Source organism: Anomaloglossus baeobatrachus, chromosome 5 (assembly GCF_048569485.1).
Source record: "Anomaloglossus baeobatrachus isolate aAnoBae1 chromosome 5, aAnoBae1.hap1, whole genome shotgun sequence".
Taxonomy (NCBI): Eukaryota; Metazoa; Chordata; class Amphibia; order Anura; family Aromobatidae; genus Anomaloglossus; species Anomaloglossus baeobatrachus.
Genome location: NC_134357.1, coordinates 521,376,764 through 521,398,685, shown reverse-complemented (window position 1 = coordinate 521,398,685; position 21,922 = coordinate 521,376,764). Strand labels below are relative to the sequence as shown.

At 44.2% G+C, this 21,922-nt stretch overlaps 1 protein-coding gene across 2 annotated transcripts in view; it reads right to left on the bottom strand.

Annotated features, from left to right (window-relative positions):
- Positions 1-21,922, bottom strand: part of LOC142312060 (THAP domain-containing protein 3-like) — a 51,297-nt gene that overhangs the window by 25,400 nt on the left and 3,975 nt on the right. Inside the window, exons 2-3 of one of the 2 annotated variants that reach the window (XM_075350940.1) lie at positions 14,011-14,087; positions 242-804 (exon numbers count right to left, since the gene is read on the bottom strand). In XM_075350940.1, coding sequence (XP_075207055.1) covers positions 242-797 — 556 coding nt within the window. In that variant the 5' untranslated portion in view covers positions 798-804; positions 14,011-14,087. The remainder of the gene's footprint in view (positions 1-241; positions 805-14,010; positions 14,088-21,922) is intronic. The other variant, XM_075350938.1, reaches the window with a different exon arrangement.

Below are 21,922 nucleotides of genomic sequence, written 5' to 3'. Positions count from 1 at the left end.
AGTTGCCATCTTTTTATATGGTGAGATCATTTTGGCATTACTAAGGCTGTGTTTGTGTTAAAGACTTTAATAGGTGTTGGATACAGCCCTAGGAGACCTTAGAGCATTACACACATTTTTTCCCAGTTAATTGGAGGCTATGCAGTCTTGCAACTTGTGGCAATTCAATGCCAATCACATTTTTTGGTAACAATTCGACAATCCTGTCAAATTCAAATTTCAAAAGATTTTATCTACTTACGTGGTGTAATTGGTTCTTCACATTCATTTTCGGTTTTGAAATGAATGATCTTCATAATCATTTCAGAGTTAGACAGCGTGTACTCAGTTTGAGTCTCAATGGACCGATATCCTGGTTTGGTGTAGTAATCTGGATCAATCACTTGATTTTTCACCGATGCTGCTCCTATATTTCCCATACCACTTAATGTGGCCTCAAATGCTCTTTTTCGTGTTCTACTTCGATCTTTCTTTAAATCTTCTGAGATGATGTTTTCTCCTTCTGACACTACAGGAAATATAGACGGTACAGCATCCGGACGTAGTATTATTTTGTTTGGTGTAATGTGATAGCAATAGGGCTTGAAGTGAATTGAACACAGTGCATATTTATTTTGTTTTCTGCGTTCAAGAATATTCTCTGCTAATGCATCAATGTCTTGAAAGTGTTGCCCGGTTGCTTGTAGCCAAACCTTTATCTTTGAAGGATCATTGGGGAATCTGTGCAGGATTATTTCCTCACTTTGGCCCTTTTTACCTGTTTTGTTTGCACACTGGTTCACCAAACAGGAAGGCATTTTTTACCTAAAGAATAAAAAAAAAAGAAAAATTAATGCCTAGCGGCTTTTTCAAAACGGGTTATTTATTACAGTAAGAAAACTTGTACATAAATTACATTTGGGGACAAAAAAAAAACCCAAAAAACAGCCATCAGGAAAAAATATAAAATATATATGTATGTATATACACAGGGTGGGCCATTTTTATGGATAAACCACCACATTATGGGTGTCAGGTTCGAGCATTCCTACATGAACAGTGTCCTGGAAAGTGGATTGTTCATCGTGGGCCAGTTAAATGGCCACCAAGGTCTCCCGATCTGACCCCCTTAGACTTTTATCTTTGGGGTCATCTAAAGGCAATTGTCTATGCTGTGAAGATACAAGATGTGCAGCATCTGAAACAACGGATACTGGAAGCCTGTGCTAGCATTTCTTCTGCGGTGTAGCTATCAGTGTGTCAACAGTGGGAGAAGAGGCTTGCACTGACAATACAACACAATGGGCAGCACTTTGAACACATTTTATAAGTGGTCATAAAATTGTAAATAACTAATGAATGAATAAAGTTATGTTAAAACCAAGCACACCATTGTTTTTCTTGTGAAATTCTCAATAAGTCTCATGTGTTACATTCCTCTCTTCCTATTGGAAAAAATAAAGTTGGATACAAAATAGCCAACTTCAAAATGGCCGCCATGGTCACCGCACATCATGAAAAGTTTCCCCCCTTCCATATACTAATAAGCCACAAAGAGGAAGTTTATACTACCAACCATTCCCATTCTCTTTATGTATATCCATATAAATGGCCCACCCTGTGTATATATATATATATACATATGTATATATATATATATACACACAGTATAAATAAATATATATATATATATATATATATGTGCAAAATAGAGAATAAACATATGCTTAGAGGGCAACCAGGTAAGTTTTTACCTTAAGGAATGCTACAAGAAAGGTTGTACAGTAAGTGATTCTTTAGATTGTTTGCCCTAGTTTGAGTGGTGCACACATGCGCCTTGTGATGCTATCCTCCCCGATACCACTGCGGTGTCCTCTGGGTCTGTGATGCACGTTTGGGAGTCATGGTTACTGCCAGGGTCTCCAGTTTGCACGGGGTGGGGGGCTTTCAGGGATGATTGTTGCGGGTGCACAGGCACCAACAAAACCACTCGTATTGGTCCATGATCACTTGATTGATATCCTAGACAATTTAAGTTCCTGTTAGCTAGATACGAACTATCCCCATAAATAAGTGATAAATCAAGCACGTGCACGTTAGGGGTCCTTCTTTGGAGTTCCAACCCTTGCTGACTTTGCACAAAGCATTTTATTTGGTATGTGTACATAAACATCATGTTCCACCTTCCCTATATTTCTTATGTGGACCACTGTGTCCTTTACTCCATGATCATTTGTATTTAATGGTGGATTAGTGGAATTTATAATATTGCAAATAGATACAAAGATTAGCTTTGTACCAATCATATCTTCCTTTTTTTTTTTTCTTCAAAACATCTCTTTTATTTAAATTTTTAAATATAACAAAAAAAATAAAATAAATAGTAAATTGCATGGTCAAATAGTAAACATCAGCACACATGTTACGAACCGGCGCCGCCATAGCCGCAAGCAGCCTGCTGCGGTTCCTGTTGCGCCCAGGGGCCGGCTGCCGTTCTTGGCCGTGCCTCGGGTCGTCCAGTTGGCTGCTCTTTCCACCACGTCTAAGTGTGGAGAGGCGGCTAGTGCGCATGCGCGTGCCGATTTACCCCAGCCAGAGTCTAAGCCCAGTGTTTTGCCTACTGAGCATGCTCAGCCTGATAGTCTCATAAATGACACAAAGTCCTCAGTTCAGGCTACTGAGCATGCTCCCACAATTAATCCTAACAGCCTCTTTGCACAGGTACTTGGACTTCGTGCTGTGTCTAAGTTCTGGAATGTGCCTACTGAGCATGCTCAGGCAGATAGTCTGATTTCTGAGTCTGTTGTTCAGGCTACTGAGCATGCTCAGGCACTTAGTGCATCAGAGGCTAGGTCCGGTAAGGACCTCACTGAGCATGTCCGTGAGGTGGCAGGCCCTGATAGGGCAGAGGGTGCCAGGTGTCCTGATGACGTGGCCACTCCGGACTGGCTCGCAGAGGCCCGCCCGTATGATCTGGCACCTCACCATTGGTCGTCAGACGATGACTGGTGAAGTGTTTGGGGCGTGGCTGCCATGAGGTCATCAGTGACGTGGCGGTTCCGGATAGGCCGCTGGTGACGTCGCTGATGATATGGCATTCTGCTATTGGACCTTGGTGGTTCCACCATGGGTTTGGGGCAGATCTAGGTTATAAAAGTGGCTGGAGACAACATGAAGGGGCGCAGTCTTCACTCATATTCACTTAGAATTCATGGTGGCATAAGCCTTGTTGGAAGCAGTAAGTAGAGCTAGGCGAACGGTGCCTGTCACGCCAAGATTCGTGGCTCAGCACATGAGGGTCAGGCGCCGTGCTAACTTGCTAATGTTCCTGTTGTGCTATAGCAGTCCAGTGACGTTAACTGGGCTGCGGCTGCTACGTCACCTGTCCAGTTGTGCCTCCTACGCACACGGACAGCATACCTGCTGTGTCACCTGTCCGAGAGTGCCCTCTACGCACACGGACAACGCACCTGTTGCGCCAACTGTCCGGTTGTGCCTCCTAGGCGCACGGACAGCATACCCCAGGACCCCTGTGGAGTTAACAGGGTGTTCCAGGATTGGGTGTGTGAGCCTGTTGTCTTCCTTGGCTTCCCAGTCAACGCTACTAGTGTGATCCCTTGGCCTGACGTGTCCTTTCAACACGTGGCCATTCGAGTAGTGACCAGAAACGCTAATCGAAGGACCGCTCGGCCTGTCATGTCTGACACACGTGGCCGACAGGGCGCTGTCGCATTGGTCTTCTCGGTCAACGCTACCTGGTCACCATCCGGCCTGACGTGTTCCCTGCACATGTGGTCGGGGTTGCGCCAATTTCACCGAAACGCTAACTGGGTTGTCGTCCGGTCTGACGTGTCACTACACACGTGACCGGTTCCCTGGGTTATCTCAGTGCCATCCAGATCTATAGTCTCCGTCTAACCCACAGGGTTGCAGCAGCTCCATTACCATCTGGAGCACGGTGGACCCCGACTGGCGATTGGGATATATACCTCCTGGTCCTAATCTGCCGGTTCCCCCGTAACAATACATGAGATTGATTTGTTCATCAATGCAACTGTAAACCTTGCAAAGAAAGAAAAAATAAAAAGGTAGTATCACAAACAAAGAATAAGAATGTGAATGTGAACCCTTCCACAATTATGTTCTTGCTATGGTGTCGATTACCATCTCCATATGGTACATGCTAAGTGTCTAATGACGGTCCTAAGACACCCAATGTCCCTCCCCAGATCTTCAAGACAATACCATTCTGTATGGTGGAAAGGGCTAATTATTTTCCGTATTTCCTGAGGACTATGATGAAAACCAATTAACTTTTTCCACAGCGAAAAAATTTTCCTGCTGATTTTTCTTTACTTCTTTCCACTTCTATCAGTTCTAGTCCCAATAGGTGTTTCATTTGAGATATTATCGCTCCCATTAATGGAGTGTTTGGTTTAAGCTACTCTAAAAATGTGTGGATGTTTCTTGGAATCTTTACTTTGTCTACCATACCTTGAGATTCAGATTTGGGTGGGCGTAATTGGTGGAAGAGTAGAGCCTGTGGTGGTTGTGGAAGTCTCGTTCCCCAACATGCTTGAATCTGGTCCCTTACTCGCTTCCAATATGTTGTTACTTCTGTGCATTCCCACACCCCATGCCACAGATTCGTAAAGGGCACCCCACACTTAGGACATGCTGTATTCTGGCCAGGGCAGCTATGGGAATGTGGGATGTTAAAACCATACAGCGCTGTGTGCATGAGCTTGAAATAAGTCTCTCTCCATCTCTCGCACATGATGGCCTTTCTCACCCGCTCCCACTCTTGTAATATTAGTAATATTGTCTCAACTATCTCCTCATCTCCTGTCCACCTCTCCCATGTTCTGAACATTTTGCTCTGTTTTAATTTAGAAAAATTGTGCCTTGTGGTGCTGTACAATGAGGTGATACTCGCCATTTTGGTGCGCGGGCCTATACTATCATCTAGGGCATGAGAGAGAGATTCCTTCTCCAACTGTCTGAGTCTGGACTGACAAAAAGAACGAAGCTGCAGGACCTGCATGAAATGCTTACCATGTATCTTGAATTTATCCATAATTTCTAGTGGAAAAATCCATCGTTTTTCCTCCTGGCACATAATGGACCCCGCTGTCTGCAACTGATCACTGCTCCGATCAATGACCCTCTTAATTTCAGCTCCCTGGGGGAACTCGGGGTGACCAAATATTGGCATATAGTTGGAAACCAGAAAGGGAAGCTGAAAGGTCTTCCTCACTACCTTCCAACATATTATGGTGTTCCTTAATAAAAAGGAGGATCTTACTATCTGTGGCAGTTTAGCTTGTCTAGTGTGGATAAGAGCGGTCAGATCCCAAGGGGCGGCTAACTGTCGTTCTAGATGGGTGTTTGAGTAGCAAATAGTGTCGTGTACCCAGTCACATGTCTAAATAAAGCGACGATATTATAAGCACATAAATTTGGAAAATTAACCCCGCCTTCACTTCTCAGGAGCATCAGTTTTTCTAGTGCAATTCTGGGTCTTTTACCTGTCCAAATAAAATGTGTAAAGGCCTTCTTTAATCTATTTATGTCTAAAGGTTTTAAAATTAGGGGCAGGGTTTGCAAGGGGTATAGGAGCCTGACAAAGCTAACGATTTTGACCAGGTGACATCTACCCAAAAGAGATATTAGTAAGTGATGCCACCATTGTAGTACCCCCAATATCTTACCTATCAGGGGGATGTAGTTAAGTGAATAGAGTTGATCTGGTCTCCTCCCTATCTTTATCCCCAAATACGTTATGTATGACTTTGAGGCATGTAGGTTCAGACCCAGTTTGCTCCATTGCTCCTGAGGTATTTTGCCTCCTAATTCTAGAAGTTCACTTTTGTTGATGTTAATCCTGTACCCCGAATATTCCCTAAATTTCTGAATAAAGTCAAATTGTCTCTCCAGTAAAGGAGACAAACTCTAGCACAGCGCCACCTATTGGAAGTAGCGATCCTAAAAGTCACAAGTGGATTTTCGACAATCCTTTGCAATATGACTCAGGATATATAAGCCAGATCAGAATCCCAATTTGCAGACACGGTGTTTCGGGGTGCTTGCCCCTCGTCAGTGCAAAGTATGGGGGTGTCTGATCTGGCTCATGAGAAAGCTATGTGGGGACCACGGGGGAACACTATTCTCCTTAAGGAGACTTTGCAAGCCAGTCTGGCTGCCAGGTAATAAAGTCAAAAATCCTCCTCAGCTGTTCTAGTGGTCTTGACAGAAAAGTATGGCGTCATCCACAAAAAGAGCATTCTTAACTTTATCTTTGCCTACTCTGATTCAGTCAAATAGATCTGACTCCTCCATAAATCTAGCAAAGGGTTCCATGGCCAGGTTGAATAGCAATGGCGACATTGGACATCCCTTTCTGGTCCCCTTGTGCAAGTGAAAAGGATCAGAGAGGAATCCTGGTGTGTGTACTCTAGCTATAGGACTATTGTAGACACCATCCAAAAATGTTTTAAATTTGCCTTTTAAATTGAAAGAGTCTAATGTCGCCCCCAGCCACTCCCAACTTACATTATCAAATGCTTTCTCTGCATCAAGAGTTAAGAGGGCTGGTCTGTCTCCTGAATTCTGCTGTCGTCCTACCTCGTCCAACACTGTCAAGACTTTTCTTATGTTTTTAACAGCAGCTCTTCCCTTAACAAATCCCACCTGAGCTGGCTGCACCAGTTGAGGAAGCACCCACTGCTAAGCGATCAGCCATTATTTTGGATATAATCTTTTGGTCTAATGGCGGCGTCACACGCTACGATAGATCGGGCAATATGTCGTCGGGGTCACGGATTCCGTGACGCACATCCGGCATCGTTAGAGATATCATAGCGTGTGACAGCTACGAACGACTGTGAATGAGCAAAAATACTCACCTTATCATTGCTCGTTGACACGTCATTCATTTTCATAAAGTCGTTCCTCCTTCTGCGTGCCGGTTGTTCGTCGTTCCCAAGGCAGCACACATCGTTCCGTGTGACACCCCGGGAACGACGAACACAGCTTACCTGCGTCCCGCCGGCAATGCGGAAGGAAGGAGGTGGGCGGGATGTTACGTCCCGCTCATCTTCGCCCCTCCGCTTCTATTGGGTGGCCGCTGTGTGATGTCGCTGTGACGTCGAACGTCTCTTCCCCTTCAGGAAGAGGATGTTCGCCGCCCACAGCGACGTCATTAGGGAGGTAAGTACGTGTGACGGGGGTTTAACGACTTTGTGCGACACGGGCAATGAATTGCCCATGACGCACAAATGACGGGGGCGGGTGCGATCGCTCATGTGATCACACGATAAATCGTCTCGTTTAACACCGCCCTTAGTCAATAAGTGAAGAGACTTCTATAAGAAATCGGGGATCATCGCCGCGCTAGTCACCATTCAATCCAAAGAATTATTATTCCAAATCATTTATTTGGGAACATTAACAAAGTCTACGCGTTTCAGGGGTCTCTGCCCCCTTCCTCAGGACAATGTAAAAATAATGACAGTGTCCCTATGCGCCTTTTCTTTCCTCCACAGTCCTTGATTACCTTAGTCAATAAGTGAAATAGGTCTATAGGAACCAGCCTCCAAGGGGTCTTTACCTTGCTTTGGAATTACTTTGATGTACGTCTCCTTGCATCTACCTGGGATATCCCCTGTTGTCAAAATGTTGTTATAGTAAGTAGTCAATACTGGGGAAACCTGTTCCTTGAGTGCCTTGTAAAATTCCCCACTATACCCATCAGGACTTGGTGCCTTTCCATTTTGAAGATGACTTATAGTTTGCTTCACCTCTTCTTCCATTATGTCTGCATTAATTACATCCTGCTGCTCCTGCATAAGTTTATATTTTCCTATTTATTACATGTGTTTTGTGATGTTTTTATAATGGTTTGTGAATATCTACATGAATCTTCTTTTTACAATATTGCTACAATAAAATTTGTTACTTTTAATAACCAAAGCTCCTTTTTTTTTCTTTTGATAGAATAAACTATAGCTGGCACGGGTGGAACGTTTCAACCAGTATAAAATAGGAGGGTAGGAAATGTGATAGGCCTCCCCCCAACATGTCATCAAAGGATCAAGCAGACCAGCAGAGATTAAGGCTATGTGCGCACTAGAAATGTGAAGTTTCTCAAGAAAATTTCTTGAGAAACTTCTGGGAGTGAAAGATTTCCGGACCTCCGGAAAAAATCCGCACCAAATCCGCATGTGGATTTGCCGCGGATTAGCCGCGAATTTGCCGCGATTTTCCCGCGGGTGGTTCCCTGCGGATTTTGCAGGCTGTACTGCCGAAATCCGCAGGGCACCTGCGGAAATAATGGACATGCTCATTTTCTCAAGAAATTTTCTCGAGAAATTCTTCTCAAGGAAATTTCTTGAGAAAAATCCGCACAGTGCGCACAGCTATTTTTTTTTTTCATAGAATTTGCTGGGAAATGTCTGCACAAAGATTGCAGACATTTCTCAAGAAATTTCCGCGGCAAATCCGCGGGTAAAACGGTCTAGTGCGCACAGAGCCTAAGTCTTGTTGATCCCAGACACAAGAGAAACCATATGGAGAAGTGACAGAATCTGCAATATGAACAGCGCCCAACGCCACCATGACAGTCGGCGAAGTTTGTGCAAAACTCCATGTGACAAGTTGATACATCCAACACCTGCTTAAAACATTGGTTTCTCATGAACCAAAGTACGTACTGTCCACATTTCAGTATAACAAATGGTCTCTTTTAGAAATTACAGCAGTTTTTCCAAGTAAACTAGCGAGTGAATCATACTGTAGCATCATGGGCCCAACAACCTTTTATATACTTTATTATGGACCACACTTCTCCTTATATAGTTCTAGCTGAAAGTGTTAGCACCCTTGAAATTATTAAAAAAAAAGTTAAATATTTCTCCCAGAAAATGATTGCACTTACACGTTTTGTTATACACAAAGGCAAATTGGAAATAATTTCACACTAAACCTCAAAAATGGGCCGTATACAATTGTTAGCACCCTTAACTTAATATTTGGTTGCACACCCTTTGGAATAAATAACCACTCTTCTTTGGCAAACTGCTCCTGGTCTATCATATTTGAAGGTGCCTTATCCCAACAGCAATTTTAAAGTCTCTTCTCAGGTGTTCAATGGGACTTAGATCCAGATTCATTGCTGGCTACTTCAAGTTGCTTCTTGAAATATGTTGGGGATCATTGTCCTGCTAGAAGACCCACGACCTTGGATGTAAACCCAGCTTTCTGACACTGGGCACTACATTACGATCCAAAACCCTTTGGCAATCTTCAGATTTCAAGATGGCTTGCACACAGTCACGGTACTCCGAGCCAGAGGCAGCAAAACAACCCTAAGACATCTTTGAACCTCCACCATCAAGGAATCATCAGGGGAGATGTGTATTTAATGATTCTGGTCAAAAAATGACCCCTTTACAAAGCACACACTGCAAGTAAAAAAAAAAAACATATACAAGTTGTGTCAAAGTTCCGTTAGAGATATGGCGAACGTAGTTACCCGGCACACATAACCAGAACTTACTTTTTCAGACCGCAGGTACATCCTGGGCAGAGCGCGCCCGTCCCGCTGCAGAATGCAATTTTAAAAGTGCCGGTCACCATGTGAGGCGTCTGACGTCACGTCCGCCTGACGCGTCATGCCCGCCCCCAAGTCACATGATCGCGACTGGAGCACAGACGTCAGAAGAGGTAGTGTCTCAGTGTGCGCATGACTGCGCATACGCAGATCGCTGATATGACACCCACAAGCAGGCGGCTGGGAATCATGCCGTATCAGGCACAGACAGCGCCATAGTATCGGTCCATTTGATTAAAGAATGGACCATATCACAAACTGCACACACCATATGCAGAAAGTCCAGATAAGATAGGCAGATATTAAAATCTCAAACAACAGGCGTTTCAAATGTAAAAGCGCAAAGGCTATAGAGAGCAAGAGAGTATGCGATCTCAGCAATAAAGGGGAGAAATAACACCCAAACAGGGGAATAGAAATAACACATATCCCAATGACCACCTATGGTCTTATTCCATATGTAAAGAATAAAGTAACCATATACAGGTGGGTCCGGAGAAGCAGAAGAACGGAGAAAAAACAGAGAAAATAAAATCGAGAAAATGGGGGGGGGATGTTATGAGAAGGAAACAAATAGGGAAATGATTCTATTGGGATCGCCGGGGTCCCCCTGGAATACCAAGGCCACTTTAGTTTACATGGTATGAATAAGGAGGAAAGGACCACCACCACGCCCTAAGTATGTAGATGACCCTGATCAATAAATGTGTTGGCCCTACCTGGCTGTGGAGGTCGGCACCCTAAAATAGACGGTGGGTGGTGCCCCCACTCGGACGACGGCTATCCATCCTAGATGTCTCTTTCCTATTCTTCCAGAAAGGGTGCGAAGGAAAGAACATCTTTGAGGCCCTGTGGTTTGACCATTTTTAACCAAAAAATCCTCCTAGCTTCCTGTTTGAGGATCCTGTTGTCCCAATTGCCACCTCTGGTGGGGGGTATGACCACATCTATACCCTGAAAGCTAACCGCCCCAGGGTCCCCTGCATGATTCTCCAGTATGTGTCGAGCTATAGGAGTGTCGTTCCCCAGGCGAATGTCACGAATGTGCTCGCCTATCCTCCTCCTGAATTCCCTCCTAGTCTTGCCAATATACTCCTTGTGACACATGCAGGTAGCTTTATAGATAACACCTCTGGTCTTACAATTGACAAAAGACCGAATCTCGTATCGTCTACCTGTAACGTGTGATTGAAAAAACTTGCCGGGATTCAGGATTCTACAAGCCACACAGCCACTACATCTATAGCATCCTCTGACATTGCTGGTAAGCCATGTCCTGTTGTAGATGGTGCTAGAGAAATGGCTATGGACCAGCCTCTCCTTTATTGAGCGGGTCTTACGGTAGGTGACCGCAGGTGTATTGGACAAAAATTTGTAAATGTCACCATCCATTCTCAGGATGGGCCAATACTTTTCGAGGATCTTTGTAACTTCTCCGGACCCGTTGCTAAAGGTTGTGATAAAACGAGTGACATCACTGTCAGGTGGGTGTAATAAATCATCCCGAACTTTCTGTTGGGTTTCAGTATAAGCCTGGTTGATGACACGATCAGGGTATCCCCTGTGATGGAGTCTCAGACTGAGGTCCTGTGCCTGACTCCAGAATGTCTGCTCATCTGAGCAATTTCGTTTAAGCCTAAGAAATTGGTCCTTTGGGATTCCCTTTTTCTGACCCGTGGGATGCCCACTCTCCCAACGAAGAAGAGAGTTCGTTGATGTGGGTTTTCGATAAGTACTGGTTCGAATATTCCTTGCTAGATCTCTCTCCACTAGTATATCAAGGAAGGATAACTTCCACTTGTTGGATTCATAGGTAAATGTAAGGCCTAGGGATTTGTTGTTCAGTGTGTTAACCGTCTCCCGGATCTCATTTTCCGTGCCCTTCCACAAAACAAAAATATCGTCTATATAACGACACCATAGACCAATCTTGTCATGGGGAATCGGGGATTCATCACCAAAAACACACGTCTCCTCCCACCAGCCGAGGAGTAGATTAGCATACGAGGGGGCCACCGGACTCCCCATCGCGGTCCCCCTCAGCTGGTGGTAAATTTGTCCATCAAACCAGAAGACATTGTTCTTAAGACAGAACTCCAAAATATTCAACAGGAAGGAGTTGTGTTCTTCATATTGTCTACCTCTGCTCCTCAAGAAGAACTCGACCGCCCTAAGGCCAAGGTCGTGTCTAATTGAGGAGTAGAGAGACTCGACATCTATACTAACAAATATAGTGTCTTCATCAACCACAATGCCCTTCAACCTCTTCAACAGATCCGAAGTATCCCTCAAGTAAGAACCCAAAGATGTGACAAAGGGTCTAAGGAGTCTGTCAGCATATATACCTACATTTTGAGTGACACTACCTATGCCTGATACAATAGGTCTTCCCCCGTAATGGGTCTAGACCCTTATGTACCTTCGGCAAACAATAAAAGGTGGGTGTTACCGGCCAGGTAGGGAGAAGGAAATCCAATTCTACTTTGCTGATCAGGTTCTTGTCCCGTGCCTCCAACAGCATGTCGCGCAGGGCCCTGAGATGTTCAGATGTCGGGTTTTTCCCAAGTTTTTCATAGCTGGATTTGTCCCCAAGAATATCCATGCACAAACGTCGGTAGTCAGGGGTATTCATGAGGACAATATTCCCCCCTTTGTCAGATTCTTTTATGACGATCTCTGTGTCCTTCTCTAATTTAATGAGGCAATCCATCTCCCCCTTTGTCAGATTATATTTCTTAGTATGTTTGCCTGAGACCAATTCAAGATCTCGTGAAACCAGATTGCAAAAGATGTCAATGGAGGTGACCTCACTCGTCATCGGGGGCATCTTGCTACTTGTTCGTTTAAGATCCGTAAAAGGACCCCTCCCCTCACTATTAGGGTCAACCTCCCCCAGGCTATACAGGAGTCTTACGTCCTCCAATAGGTCGTCGGCAATGCCCATCTCCCTACACACCTTTTTATCCTCATTAGCAAAATATTTTCTCCATTTTAATTTCCTTGTGAATAGATTTAAATCCTTCACCGTCTCAAAATGATTAAAATCTGATGTCGGAACAAAGGAAAGGCCCTTAGTACAGACATTTCTAGGTCAGAGAGGGACCTACCTGAAAGATTGATCACCTGGATTGATCCCCCTGGAGACCGTGATTTGTGGGGTTCTGTTTGCTCCTCAAAAAATGGTGGGACTCTAAAAAATGACCTCTATTATTGTAGCCACCTCTATCAAAGTTTTTACCCCTACTTCTTTGTTTGGGCTTTCATTGGTTCCCTCTCCCCTCTGTATCAGAAAATTCGGTGTCTGTAGAGGTACCCTCCGTATCTCTAGGTTTGTTGTACCTGACCACTGGAAAATTGTAAGCCTTGTTATCCCTAAATTCTTGTAGGTCTCTGATGTAAAATTTATGCTTTTTTTTCTTTTAGATGGTACTGATGTTTTTCTATGATGTTTTGAAGGGCCACTTCCTTTGTTCCAAAATCTGCTTCCCCGGCGAATTTTTTGGTAACATCAATCTGCTCCTTAAGGAGACTATCAAGCTTGGCTAGATTTTTCTTCTCTTCCTCCAATAGGAGGGTCATCAATTTTAAGGAGCAGTTTGTTATCTCCTTTTGCCAGGCTGCAGTGAGCTCGGGATTCTTATATCTGTAATTAGGGGTTAACGAAATCCAGATGTTCCTGGGTACAATCTTATCCTTGAGATAGCACTCAAGTGATTGTACCTCCCACCATGAAGTAATTCTATTTTTGTAGGTTTTGGTCAAATCCCTAAAAGCACCGTTGAGTGAAGGTGTGTACTTTTTTTGTATATACTCCCTTTCAGAGAACACCTCTCTGGCTTCGGTTGCCCAGGCACTTGTATCGAAGCCTGTTGCCAAGAAACCTGCCATATCCTGACAAATAAGGCAAATAGCTACTGGACAGTATTCACTAATTGAAGACAAGAATAGCAAAGTGAATGTAAATAATAATAATAAACGCCTAAAACGTACCTTTTAATAATAATATGGTATTAAAAAAAGGTCCAAAACAAGACCATGGATAAAACAGACAAACAAGGACAACATATAACATGATCATATACACAACTTTCAGGTTCACTTAAAAAGTTATGGACTTGACAGACTGTTTCTGTTTTCATTAAACTGTACTGAGAAGCAGTCTTCCAGTATATATTTAACAAGAATACTCAATGAGAATCAAGACAAGGACAAAAAGGCAAATATAACTAACGTTTATAGACGATAAAATAGCAATCATTACACCGGAATGAAGTGTTCTGCAGAAATGCATCCATATTCTTGTTTAATTAATATTCGTCCCTTAGTTTTTTGTTTTTAGCTTCTATCATGATATTAAATTTAGCATACATCAATACTACGAAATAGCCCATGAGAAATTAAACATTTAAAAAGTTACGTACCGAAGAGGAAAAGATGAAAAAAAAATTAATTTTGCAATGATTTTTCACTAGGATTTTTTAGATAAATACTCCAAACCCTAGAAGATAAATAATAATAGTATCAGGATAGGAGAGTAAAAGCACAGTATGATGTTAAAAAAAAATAAAAATTATATATATATATATAAAAGTGGAAAGATAGCAATAGGAGAGAGTGAGAGGCTGATGTACTGTATATAAGAAGATAAGATGACAAAGTATTCATCCAACCGATAGTAAATATTGTAAGTTGTAGGCCGACGTTGAGTCTTTCAGAAGCAGGTCAAATTACGAGTGTCTGTCTTAATCGACGTTTCAAAAATAAGGGACAATAAATTTAGGGACTACTTGGACATTCTTGATGTTTCTGCAGCTTATTTGGCCTTTTGAATGTGCTTTTGTTTACATATTTGGCAATTGCCAAAAGACTGTAAACCACTATTTATAAGGCTCTTCTCATATTCATATGTCACATGAGGAAAGACTGACTGAGGAATAGACTAGAGGGGGTATCATAGGTGTGCCCACCTCGAGAGAGCCCTCTGGCGAGTCTGGGACCAGAAGATCACAATGACTTATTATGGCTAGGGTGGCTGCAGCTTATGTTTAAATGTAACTGCTTTCTTTTGTTGCTGTAGGGGTTAGAGACTCTTTCCTGTCTGGCTATCCTTTGTAGCCTTGATCTCAGGTGTAGCTCCTTGTGATCACTCCCCTTCGAAATAAAAGGTCACATGTCTCATCATCTGATGCCAGTTATAGAATCTTCATTTCTAAGCTGTCCACTTTGGAAGAAGCTAGCCTCTGGAAGAAGCTGAGGTGTCATGACAGCTGCAGCTGTGGTGCTTAGCTGCACTGGAGGAGTTTGGAGAGTTTTCCTTACGGTACAGTCACATGAGCGTATGACTCGCGCGAGAAAATCTTGCATTGCACTCAGACCAATGTTATTCAATGAGGGAGAGGAGATGGTCAGCTTTTTTCTCACCCAGATTCTGGATGAGAGAAAATTCGCAGCATGCTGCGATTTGATGGCGAAATGGTGTTAGACTTGCTAATACAAGTCAATAGGTGCGAGAAAAAAATGGATGCCACACGGACAGTATGCTAGTGACGTCAGTTTTTATGGATACATTACTATCATGTAGCATAGAACACTGGTAAATGGTGCAGTAAGACTGTACATGACTAATAGTTGCTCACACACGGACTACCACACGGATATCATTTATCCAACTTTTCTGGAGGAGAATGGGACTAATTTTTCATACGATCGTGTGAATCCAGCCTTATTGTGTCTATTTTTCCCGTCTGCCATCCTTCACTTATGTTGTATCATTATAGTGGTGAGACTAGTGCTCTCGCCGGCCTTATCGCTAGCCAAGGTGAGTTCAGGGCCTTGGTATGTGATCAGCGACAACGGGAAGGACTCATATAGGCATCTTAAGGAGTTCAAGCAACAGCTTCAGATGAGTGAAAAAAGCGTACATAAAGATACATAAGAAAAAGAGTCAGGAGATGGTGGAAGAAATTGTGTGAGGGCACACAAGGCTAGAGTCACCAGAAATCATTTCATATATAACAGGCATATATGCTTATTGGCCATATAGGGAATCCTGTTCCCAGGTGCCAAAAGGCTAAATCGGACAAGGAGTAAAGCTGGTGTCACACATAACGACGACGACAACGACGTCGCTACTACGTCACCATTTTCTGTGACGTTGCAGCGACGTCCCGTCGCTGTCGCTGTGTGTGACATCCAGCAACGACCTGGCCCCTGCTGTGAGGTCGCCGGTCGTTGCTGAATGTCCAGCTTCATTTTTTGGTCGTCACTCTCCCGCTGTGACACACACATCGCTGTGTGTGACAGCGAGAGAGCGACGAAATGAAGCGATCAGGAGCCGGCACTGGCAGCTGCGGTAAGCTGTAACCAGCGTAAACATCGGGTAACCAAGGGAAGACCTTTCCCTGGTTACCCGATGTTTACGCTGGTTACCAGCCTCCGCTCTTGCTGCCAGTGCCGGCTCCTGCACTGTGACATGTGGCTGCAGTACGCATCGGGTAATTAACCCGATGTATACTGTAGCAAGGAGAGCAAGGAGCCAGCGCTAAGCAGTGCGCGCGGCTCCCTGCTCTCTGCACTGACATGTAGCTGCAGCACACATCGGGTTAATTAACCCGATGTGTGCTGCAGGAGAGCAAGGAGCCAGCGCTAAGCGCGGCTCCCTGCTCTCTGAACTGTGACATGTAGCTGCAGCACACATCGGGTTAATTAACCCGATGTGTGCTGCAGGAGAGCAAGGAGCCAGCGCTAAGCGCGGCTCCCTGCTCTCTGAACATGTAGCACAGCGACCTTATGATCGCTGCTTCTGCTGTGTTTGACAGCTAAGCAGCGATCATAACAGCGACTTACAAGGTCGCTGTTACGTCACCGAAAATGGTGACGTAACAGCGACGTCGTTGTCGCTGTCGTTTAGTGTGACACCAGCTTAACACCTGAGTGGCTCGATAGATACCACAGATAAGGACCCAAGGTCAACAATCAAAAAATACCTGTTTAAAAGTAAGGAGTCCAAGGAAAGTCTTTCCTTGGACTCCTTCCTTTTGTGTGATTGCACTTGGCACTTTAAGGCACTGTCACACACAGAGATAAATCTGCGGCAGATCTGTGGTTGCAGTATAACAGACTGTGCGCACTGGAAAATGGAATTTTCTCAAGAAAATTCCGCAGGCACTGAAAGATTACCGCACCCGCGGTAAAAAACCGCGGCAAACCACACACGAAAACCGCATGCGGTTTGCTGCGGTTTTACCGCGGTATTGCCGCGGTTTTGCAGCGTGCGGGTTGGTACATGTGTTTTATTGCATTCAATGCAATAAAGCACATTGGAAAAAAAAATCATTTCCTTCTTAGATAGTAGATAGATAGATAAAGAGACAGATAGAAGAATAGATAGAGGGACAGATAGATAGATAGAGGGATAGAGGACAGATCGCTGCATTTCCCACGGTCGGCAGTGAGTTCACATTACCGGCCGTGGGAAATGACCGGTAATTACCTCTGCTGTCTCGCTGCGAGGCTGCACTCATTCAGCGCTGTGTCAGTCAAGGCTGGATGTAAGCAGCGCAGGACCTGTGGATTACGCTGGAGCTGTGGATTACGTCGGAGCTTTGTTTCGGGAGGGGTTAATAAAAGGGTGAACGAGGCTTGTTTGTGTTTTATTTAAAATAAAGGATTTTTCAGTGTCTGTGTTTTTTCACTTTACTTACGGGTTGATCATGTCAGCTGTCTCATAGACGCTGCCATGATCAAGCCTGGAGTTAATGGCGGTGATCCGCCACCATTAACTCCTTGTATTACCCTGACTGCCACTGCTACACGGCAGCAGGAGCAGGGGACACTCCGGTACTGCCGCATAATGCATGTTTCAGTCCCGGGGCAGCTGCGGCTGATATTCTCGGCTGCGGGAGGGGGAATGAGGTGGGGGACATTAACCCTGCCCCTCGCCCTCCCCAGCCTGAGAATACCGGGCCGCCGCTGTGTGCTTACCTCGGCTGGAAGGTAAATATACAGCGGAGCCCACGTGCTTAGTTTTCTATATTTCCGTTTGCTTTCTATGTGTGTTCTATGTGTCTGTGTGTGTCTGTGATCTGTGTGTGTTTACTCTCTGCTTTGCTTCCTCTTCCTGTAATGACATCACTTCCCTGCAAAACCGCAGGCAAGTGATGTACATTACCAGAGGTAAACCGCGAAATACCGCAGGGAATAACGCTGGAAAACGCAGTGAACCGCACAGAATTTGCTGCCTGCGTTATTCCCTGCGGGATTTCACAATTACAAAAATACCTGTTTAAAAGTAAGGAGTCCAAGGAAAGTCTTTCCTTGGACTCCTTCCTTTTGTGTGATTGCACTTGGCACTTTAAACAGGTATTTTTTGATTGTTGACCTTGGGTCCTTATCTGTGGTATCTATCAAGCCACTCAGGCTTGCAATATACTTGTATTTTGTAACCCCAGGAGTCACTGACTGAAAGGCGTAGCGAGAGGAAAAAAAAAAAAATGAGGGTAGGAGAAAGAGTGAGACAGGTGGTGGATTAACGTAAGAATAAAAATATTATTATATTAATTTCATTTAATTTCATTAATTGATAAAAATAAACTAAATGAGTAAAAAAATAACTCCAAATCAAAATTTGGTGACACTGCAAATTGTCTTCAAAACAGCATCAATTCCTCAAAGTATTTGCTCACAGTTTTTGAAGAAACTCAGCAGGAGTCTGTTCCCAACATCTTGAAAAACTAACCACAGATCTTTGTATGAGGCTTCTGTCTCTTCATGTAGTCCCAGACAGACTGGAAGATGTTGAGATCAGGGCTCTGTGGGCCTCATCATCACTTCCAGAACTCATGGTTCTTCATTATAGTGAAGATGCAGTGTTTCTTAATGACATTGGCTAGATGTTTGGAGTCATTGTCTTGCTGCAGAATATTCTGAATCCAATTATACGCCTCCCTGAGGATATTGAATAATGGACAAGTGTTTGCCTGCATTTCTTAACATTGAGTACCATAAATGCAGTGATCGGGTATGGATACATATTGCAGAAGATGAAAGATACATCACGTTACTCCCTTTCAAAAGATATCCAACAGTGCCATCAACTCAGAACCGCCAGCAACCAGTTGGACCAGACTACATCCTTGTACTGTTTGTAGAATCCTGGCCAGAAGTGGTCTTCATGTAAGAATTACTTCCTAAAAGTCATACTTTCAACTTAACTAGGCACGAAAACAAAGAAACAGAGGTGCAGAAAAATGGCAGCTTCTCTAGGCTGAGGAGTCACAATGTTATACATCTGTCTGTAACAGAAAGCAGTTTGATCCATGAAGGGCTTGAAAGTTGAACAAAAACAACTGTCTGCAGGAACATTGGCACATGGTGGAGGCTCCTACAAGTTTGGGACTGTTTTTCAGCAAATGGAATTCAGTCACCCTCAATGGTGTCCTCAGTGCTGAGAAATACAGGCCAATACTTATGTATCATGTTATACCAACAAGGAGTGTTCTGATTCGCTCCAAATTTAATCTGCAGTATGACAATGACTCCAAAGATACAGCCAATGTATTAAGAACTATCTTCAGCGGTAAAGAGAGCAAAGAGTCTTGGAAATGATGATCCGACCCCAGAGAGCCTTGAACTCAAAATCATCAAATCTGTCTGGGATCATATGAAGAGACAGAAGGATTTGCACTAGCCTCATACACAGAAAGATCTGTGGTTGGTTCTCCAAGATACTTGGAAGCTCTCCGAGTTCCTTTGAAAACTGTGTGTAAGTACAAGTGTACTGAGAAGAAATGATGCTGTTTTAAATGCAAAGGGAGGAGACAAAAAATACTCAATTTTATTTTATCATCAATTAATAAGACAAAGTATTAAAAGGAATCAGTCAGCAGCATTTCATACCCCAAACTATTTCTATGTGCATGTAGCTCTTTCAAAGACATTTTCAACAATACCTTTACATGGCCAGTCTTGTTCAGTTACTGAGAAGTTAGCATTTTAATTAATATGCAAATGAGGCAAAAGAGATACTTGTAGATCTGAAGCCTGTCTCCCAAGATCTACCAAACATTTGCATAACAATTTAAATCTCAGCAATGGAGGATGGACTGGCCAAGGTACCTGAAAGAGCTACATGCGCATATAAGTAGTTTTGGGAGTGAAATCCTGCTGACAGGGTCCCTTTAAGCATACTTAGTTAGCAACACATATATATATATATATATATATATATATATATATATATATATATATATATATATATTGTGAGGTAGCAGCGTTGCTTGGGCAAAAACGTGAGGCAGTGAGGCAGCAGCGTGTTCACACCAAAAGTCTATTTATTGTTGCAGCATAAATAGATCCAATTTCCCACTGTCAAAGTCTCTTCCAGATCACAGCCGGTGCATATAGACAAATTCTTTGCATCAAAAAGTCTTGTTACCTTAGGACCCCGTTAACCGCAGGGATCTGTGTAAGGTTCTCCTAGGCTCACACTCTTGGCCTGTGTTCACTCCACACAGAGCCAGCCCAGCTCACACGGCATGTGTTAGCTTCACCAAGCCTGGCTCTCAACTGAGACACACCCTGCTGTGCTCTGCATGATTTTAAATGAAAATGCCGGACATGAGGATTGCTACAAAACCTGGACTGGGAGGAGGGATCTGTCTCCCTGTTACCCTTTGTGCTATACTCCCAGTAATAGCTATAGCAAACTCAGAGGGTTTCCAGACACATTCTGGGGGACACATAGCGGTCTTCAAATATTACCCCTGTCACTGCCTCACATATCCCCCCCCTCAGTTCAAACGGGCGGGGTTGAACTTTTGCCAACATACAGGGACCTCTGGACAGGGCATCCGCATTGCCCTGCAACCTACCAGCCCGGTGTTCCACAGAAAAGTGAAAGTTCTGCAAGGAGAGAAACCACCTGGTGACTCTAGCATTTCTCTCCTTAGCATTCCTCATCCAGACCAAAGGGGAGTGGTCTGTCACCAGGCGAAAGTGTCGCCCCAGCAGGTAGTAGCGTAGGGATTCCAGAGCCCATTTTATGGCCAGGCACTCCTTCTCCACTATGCTATAGTTCTTCTCTGCCGGGGTGAGTTTTCTACTCAAATAGGTGACCGGGTGCTCTTCTCCATCTACCTCCTGGGACAGAACCGCACCCAGACCCACCTCAGAGGCATCTGCCTGTACGACAAACTCCTTTTGAAAGTCAGGGTTGACAAGGACAGGCTGACCACATAGGACAACCTTTAGCGCCTGAAAGGCTTCCTCTGCTTGTGTATTCCAGTGGACCATAACCGACTTCTTCCCCTTTAAGAGATCGGTCAAAGGCGCCGACCGTCCAGCAAAATTGGGTATGAATCATCGGTAATACCCCATTATACCCAGAAAGGCTCTTACCTGTTTTGTGGTAAGGGGACGAGGCCAGTTTTGAATGGCTTCGATTTTGTTTACTTGTGGCTTGATAACCCCTTGGCCTATCACATACCCCAAGTAACGGGCTTCTTTGAGACCCATAGCACATTTGCTTGGATTCGCCGTCAGACCAGCAGCTCTGAGCGAATCCACTACCGCTTGTACCTGAGATAAGTGGGTGCTCCAGTCACTGCTATAGATGATGATGTCATCCAAATATGCGGAGGCATATGGTTGATGGGGTTCTAACACTATGTCCATTAATCTCTGAAACGTGGCCGGAGCCCCATGTAAACCAAATGGCAAGACAACATAGTGATAGAGCCCCCCTGGCGTGACAAAAGCGGTCTTTTCTTTTGCCGCCTCTGTCAGCGGCACCTGCCAGTAACCTTTAGTGAGATCGAGAGTCGTGAAGTACTGGGCCCGTCCCAGTCTCTCTATCAGCTCGTCGACCCTGGGCATGGGATACATATCAAACTTCGATACCTCATTTAACTTTCGGAAGTCATTACAGAATCTTAAAGAACCGTCTGGTTTCGGGATCAGCACAATGGGACTGGCCCATTCGCTCGTGGATTTTTCAATAATCCCTAGTTGGAGCATCTTTTTTTACCTCCTCCGCAATGGCTTGCCTACGAGCCTCTGGTACCCGGTATGGCCTCAGGCGTACCCTTACTTGAGGCTCGGTGACAATATCATGGTGGATTACGGTTGTTCGGCCGGGTAGGCTTGAGAACACATCCGTATTCCGCTGCACTAATCTCCGAGACTCCCGTCTCTGCTGTTTTGAGAGAGAATCCCCTATCCTTACTCCCAATTCATCATCAGGGGACTCCTCCTTTGTTGTTGTCAAGGCACCTGAAAAGGTTAGGTCCAACGTTACGTCAGCCACCATACATTCCCTGTCTTTCCACGCCTTCA